The sequence below is a fragment of the Chiloscyllium punctatum genome, chromosome 30, assembly GCF_047496795.1.
Source record: "Chiloscyllium punctatum isolate Juve2018m chromosome 30, sChiPun1.3, whole genome shotgun sequence".
Taxonomy (NCBI): domain Eukaryota; kingdom Metazoa; phylum Chordata; class Chondrichthyes; order Orectolobiformes; family Hemiscylliidae; genus Chiloscyllium; species Chiloscyllium punctatum.
The window spans coordinates 25,282,616-25,288,893 of NC_092768.1; the positions used below are offsets into that span (position 1 = coordinate 25,282,616).

At 45.6% G+C, this 6,278-nt stretch overlaps 1 protein-coding gene across 4 annotated transcripts in view; it reads right to left on the reverse strand.

Annotated features, from left to right (window-relative positions):
• The window catches only part of LOC140455303 (butyrophilin subfamily 2 member A2-like), a 30,231-nt gene extending 24,735 nt beyond the window's left edge, over nucleotides 1-5,496 (reverse strand). The window contains exons 1-3 of one of the 4 annotated variants that reach the window (XM_072550070.1): nucleotides 4,892-5,496; nucleotides 491-830; nucleotides 238-321 (exon numbers count right to left, since the gene is read on the reverse strand). In XM_072550070.1, coding sequence (XP_072406171.1) covers nucleotides 238-277 — 40 coding nt within the window. In that variant the 5' untranslated portion in view covers nucleotides 278-321; nucleotides 491-830; nucleotides 4,892-5,496. The other 3 variants (XM_072550068.1, XM_072550071.1, XM_072550069.1) reach the window with 3 other exon arrangements.
• Between the last annotated feature and the right edge of the window lie 782 nt (nucleotides 5,497-6,278).

A 6,278-nucleotide genomic window follows, 5' to 3' on the forward strand; every position in this document is an offset into this window, starting at 1 on the left:
AGGGAGGAACAGAGAGGGAGAAATAGAGTGGTGGAAAAGGACAGGCAGAGGGACAGTGAGGGATAGAGGCAGAGATTGGAGACAGAGAGACAAAAACAAAGTGAGGAATAGATAAACATGAAGAATGAGAAACAGAAAAAATTCTAGCTCAGGGTCCAATGACTTGCCAAGTGATCCCAACAGCAAAATACAAAAGAGCAAACAGGTTTTTGTTATCTTGGAGATTTATTTCCCTACCATGAAAGATCCAAACGAGAATCCAGAGCAGAAGAAACATTTCAGAAATCCAGTGTCAGGAGACGCAAGAATAATGTGTCGTACCTGTCGAAAATATTACCAGACAGTTTACATCAATAACAGTGGGGAGAGTCAGAGCAATTTATGGGCACACTGGGCAGTCAACTAGAACAGCAACATTTGGGTATCTACATCAACATGTGCTGACATATACACCCAGTACTGAAACATACATTCACTAACAAACACATACCGGCTTCCACACAGATCCATTCCCAAGTAGCCTTCCCAACTTTCATATTTTTCTCCTTTCTCTTAATAATTTTTCACAAATTATTCATCTATGTGACTCTTCCAAAACTGGAAAATAGTAGAGATCAGAGAGACTGAGGTTGCTTCCCTTGGAGCAGAGGAGATTCAGCAGGCACATGATTGAGATGTAACAATGATGAGGAACACAGACAGGGTAAACAGGAAGAAACTTATCGCCTTGGTGGAGTGATCAATAACTGGGGCCAGTGGTTTAAGGTAAAGGGCAGGATGTTTAGATGGGCTGTAAGGAAAATCCTTTTTACCCAGAGGGTGGTAGGAATCTGAAATGCACAGTAAAGGCAGAAATCCTCATAACTTTTAAGAAGTATTTAGATGTGCACTTGCAATGTCAAGGCATATAAGGCCATGTATTGGAAAGTGGGATTAAAACAGGTGGCTGTTTCAGACCAATACCAACTCAATGGGCCAAGGTACCTTTTACTCTCCTATAGACCTTGAATACTTCAGTTTCAAATAACAATTTAATACACCTCACTCTATCACAATTATTATTGCTTGTGCAGATAGCGATTAAGCTCATCTAATTGAATGGTGCAGGAGCACGTCATGTGAGATTTATTAAACAATCAATTGTGCATCACTGGGTACACATTTTATAAAAAGTGTAGATTAACATGAAATTACAATCTGCATCAGATTATTCCCCCAACGTAAAATAAATCTATGATGATAAATGCAAAATCTTTATTCATACCAATGCACCATATTCATTTTCAAAACTAATTTGCTATGAAGCAGTGGGCTCATAAAGATAACCATAATGAGAAGGAAAGTACTGGAGGACTGACATCTCTGAACATGGGTAAACCAAGAGATCAAGTAAGATTTTCAATAAAATCTCATTGATCAGAGCACACCCCCAATACTGCAGCACTCCCTCAGTACTGCACTGTGGTGTCAGCCTGGGTGTTATGGTCAAGTCCTGGAGTGGGACTTGAGCCGACAAACTCCTGATGTAAAGAAAGGAGTCACAACACCTGATTCAAGCTGACACTGGGTAAGCTGCCAGCCTTGTCAAACCTATTCAATATTTCCAGTAACCTGGTGAGTTGGATTCAAAACTGGCTCAGCGACATGAAACAAACGGTAATTGTCAATGGGTGTTTTTGTGTCTGGGAGGCATCTTCTTGTGGTGTTTCACAGGTCTCTATGTTGGGTCCCTATCTGATAGTGGTACATATTAACAATTTAGATGTGAATGTTGGAAGCACAATTGGGATATTTCCACATGTTAAAAACAGAGCATATAAATATTAGGGAAGAGAATGGCCGTTGACTGCAAAATGATATCAATGATATGGCTGAGAGGGCAAATGCAATTCCCTTCAATGAGGGAACTGGGAAGGGCAAAGCCAAGGAATGCACACAAAACAGGAGAGAACTGAGGGGCACAAAAGTAAGGATCTTAAAGTGCATGTCCACAGTCTCTGAAGACAGCCAGAGAGGTAGATTAGGAGGTCAAGAAGGCATATATGATGCTTTCCTTCATCGGGTGAGACATGAATACAAAACAGAAAATAATTGTTGGATCTATATAACGACTCTGTCTAGTGATTGGAGTTTCGTGTATAGTTCTGGTCAGCTCATTACAGGAAGGACACAATGGTTCTAGACATTATTCAGAAGATTTACAACAATGTTGACAGTGCTTGGAGATTGCAGTAATGAGGAATGATCGAGTAGGCTAGACTTGTATTCCTGAAGAGGCTGAGGGGGTGGCTGAATTGAGTTTAGATCAGAGTGGTGTTGGAAAAGCACAGCAGTTCAGGCAGCATCCAAAGAAAATCAATGTTTCAGGCAAAAGCCCTTCATCAGGAATAGAGACAGGAAGCCTCCAGGATGGAGAGATAAATTTCGGTGGGGGTGGGGGGGGTGTGCTGGGGAGAAGGTAGAAAAGGATACAATAGATGAATGGGGGAGGGGATGGAGGTGATAGGTCACAGGGGAGGGTGGGAGAAGGTAGCAAAGAGTACAATAGGTGAATGGGGGTGGGGATGGAGGTGATAGGTCAGAGAGGAGGGTGTAACGGATAGGTGGGAAGGAAGATAGGCAGGCAGGACAGGTTGTGAGGACAGTGCTGAGCTGGAAGGTTAGAACTGAGATAAGGTGGGGTAGGGGAAGTGCGGAAACTGGTGAAGTCCACATTGATGCCCTGGGGTTGAAGTGTTCCAATTCGGAAGATGAGGTGTTCTTCCTCCAGGCATCGGGTGATGAGGGAGCAGCGGTGGAGGCAGCCCAGGACCTGCATGACCACGGCAGAGTGGGAGGGGGAGTTGAAATGTTGGGCCACAGGGCAGTGGGGTTGATTGGTGCAGGTGTCCTGGAGAGGTTCCCTAATGCACTCTGTGGGGAGTGTAGAGGAGACCACATCAGTAGCAAGGGATACAATAAAGGACATTGATGGATATGCAGGTGAAATGTTGACAGATGTGGAAGGCATCTTTGGAGCCTTGGATGGTGGTGAGGGAGGAGGTGTGGGCGCAGGTTTTGCAATTCCTGTGGGGGCAGGGGAGGGTGCCAACACGGGAGGGTGGTTTGTTGGGGGGTGTGGACCTGTGGCTAAATCGAGGTGTACCCAGCATGAGGCTCTGGGATAGCATGGACAGGGAAGACATGGTTCCCCCCTCCCACAAGTGCAATCAACTCCCGGGGGCAGAGATTGAAGGTGATGGATAAAGGATGATAGGGGACATGAGCAGTGTCCCTTCCACTCAGCCGGTGGTCAGCATCTGGAATTCTCTGCCCAATTTGATACTAAACGTGAAAATGCTCAACTCATTTAAAAAGTCACTGGATCTGGATGTGCATGGATATGGACCAGGAGCTGGAAGGTGGAAAGAGAATGTCTGGGATTGCACGGATGTATTCTGACCACACATACACGTGGGGCTGAATGGCCAGTTTCTGGAAGTTGTCTCTCGTTCGCCTGGGGCACTGCACAGGAAATGTGAGATTCAACATCCTGAAACAGAGACGGAGAGAGTGGGGGAGAACGAGCACCCACATCAACCACTCCCTCTTTCTGGTTGAGGAAGTTGCTGCAGGGTTATCAGTTGGATTTATTAATGACTGTCTTCCATTCAAAAGCGCTAGTCACCAGCCCAAGGGAAAAAAACGTCTCTGCAACATTGACCCTTGCAAGCTCCTGAATAATGTTGACTGCATTTACATAGCACCTTACATTTACATAGCATTTACATAGTACCTTACATCGACGTCCCAAAGCTAACGTAGTACTTCTGTACACCGAAAACAAATTCCCTGCCAAGAGTGTGGTGCTGGAAGAGCACAGCAGTTCAGGCAACATCCAACGAGCAGCGAAATCGACGTTTCGGGCAAAAGCCCTTCATCAGGAATAAAGGCAGTGAGCCTGAAGCATGGAGATATAAGCTAAAGGAGGGTGGAGGTGGGGAGAGAGTAGCATAGAGTAGCTTCAGAACAGAGGAAATGACTTGAGAGTTGCAGTGGGAGAGGGACTCCCTGAGATTCTTGAAGAGAGAGGAGGAAAACTTCTTCAAGGCAGGCATCCTTGCAAGAGGATTCGCAGGAGGGTTAAAATCAACAAGGTAAAAACAATGACTGCAGATGCTGAAAACCAAATACTGGATTAGTGGTGCTGGAAGAGCACAGCAGTTCAGGCAGCATCCAATGAGCAGCGAAATCGACGTTTCGGGCAAAAGCCCTTCATCAGGAATAAAGGCAGTGAGCCTGAAGCATGGAGAGATAGGCTAGAGGAGGGTGGGGGTGGGGAGAGAGTAGTATAGAGTAGCTTCAGAGCAGAGGAAATGACCTGGGAGTTGCAGTGGGAGAGGGACTCGCTGAGATTCTTGTAGAGAGAGGAGGAAAACTTCTTCAAGGCAGGCATCCTTGCAAGAGGATTCGCAGGAGGGTTAAAATCAACAAGGTAAAAACAATAAGTCCCTCTCCCACTGCAACTCCCAGGTCATTTCCTCTGCTCTGAAGCTACTCTATGCTACTCTCTCCCCACCCCCACCCTCCTCTAGCTTATCTCTCCATGCTTCAGGCTCACTGCCTTTATTCCTGATGAAGGGCTTTTGCCCGAAACGTCAATTTCGCTGCTCGTTGGATGCTGCCTGAACTGCTGTGCTCTTCCAGCACCACTAATCCAGTATTTGGTTTTCAGCATCTGCAGTCATTGTTTTTACCCTCTGTTCTCCCACAGCCCGGCCCTCCCAGTTCCCGGGCCGGCCTCTGTTAGGTTCCGCGGCTGAGTGTGTGATCCAGGGGCTCCCCCACCCTCAGGGAGACCGGAGTCAATTACACCGAAACTGGCAGGAGCTGAAATTACCCCCAAACTCACCCAGAAAGAAAAATCCAAAATTCGGGAAGGGCGACACCAAGGAGCAGTGATCAGCGCCTTTCAGTTTCTATTTGATGTCACCTCCGCTTCCCTTTTGCAAGATTTTCAACGACAATTTTGAGGGCGTTAACTTCATAAACTGTGGAAGGACGGCTGTGCTTCAGAGTGTAATCCGGAGAATCTTGAGCTGAGCCTTCGCCAGGTTATCTGCAGCCTCTGGAACATTGAAATGTTTGTTCAACTTCATGTCCCATCGGGGATCCCGCTCGGGTTAATTTCCACCATTCGCTGTTTCAGGAGAGAAAGATCACTCCCTGCTCCCCCACACGCACTCTTTTCCCCTGATTCTCCCCAATGTTCGTTTATTTATACATACATTGTATGTCTTGCACACACGTGTACCCTCACAGGAGGTTCAGGGCACAGAGGGAGACCAATCGGCCCGTCGAGTCTAACCCCACCTTCCAAAACGTTATCTGTACACAAACCACTTTTCAAAAAAACAGTTTCTTCGCTATTCCTCTTTCAGACAGGGAGATCCAGATCCGAATTCCCAGTCTCTGGGTCTAATATCCTTCCATTACTCTACATCCCTGGCCCTCTCCGTTATGGGATCTGTCTAAACGGTTTACCTCGTCCTCTCTATTTCTACTCCACAGTTAAACATCTCCTCAGTTACAAAAAGAAAACAGTTGCTAAAGTTTCCAGTCCGACAACACGTTTTAAATCTCCTCTGTAATCTCATTGGTGTGATCACACCTTTCCTGGAGCAGATCAGTAAAGGAGTTATGGTAATAAACAATGAACAAAGGTCAGTACAGCAAGGAACAGGCCCTTTTGGCCCACCAAACCTGATGCCTTTCCAAACAGAAAACGTTTTGCTTCTACTGATCCATATCCCTCTTTCTCCTGCCTGTTCATTTCTCTAAATTAGGGAACCTTTATTTGCCATAGCCCAGAGAGTAAAAGCAGGATAATTATCAGAGGAACCTTGATTATTCAAATTTCAGATAATCCAAAAAAGATCGCAAGGTTGGCTAAACTGTGTTATCCAGCATTCGATTATCCAGCATTTGATTATCCGAACAAAATATTCTCCATCCATGTCCTTCAGATAATCAAGCTTCCTCTGTAAAGCTCTCGAGAGACTGCTGCAGAGTGCAGTGATCACTACAATGAACCAGGCCAGACCCCCTCAAAACATTTCAAAAAAATAGACCAGACCCTAACTTTGCTAGTTGTTTTCAGCAGGTGTTGAGTGGATATTTCAGGAGTGATGCAGCTGGCACAACCACTTAGTTTTAAACAAGAGGAAATTCATTTTCAATACTTCATTATACGAAAGATGAGGAACCCTTAGAGAGGGTGCAAAGGATATGTACCAGGA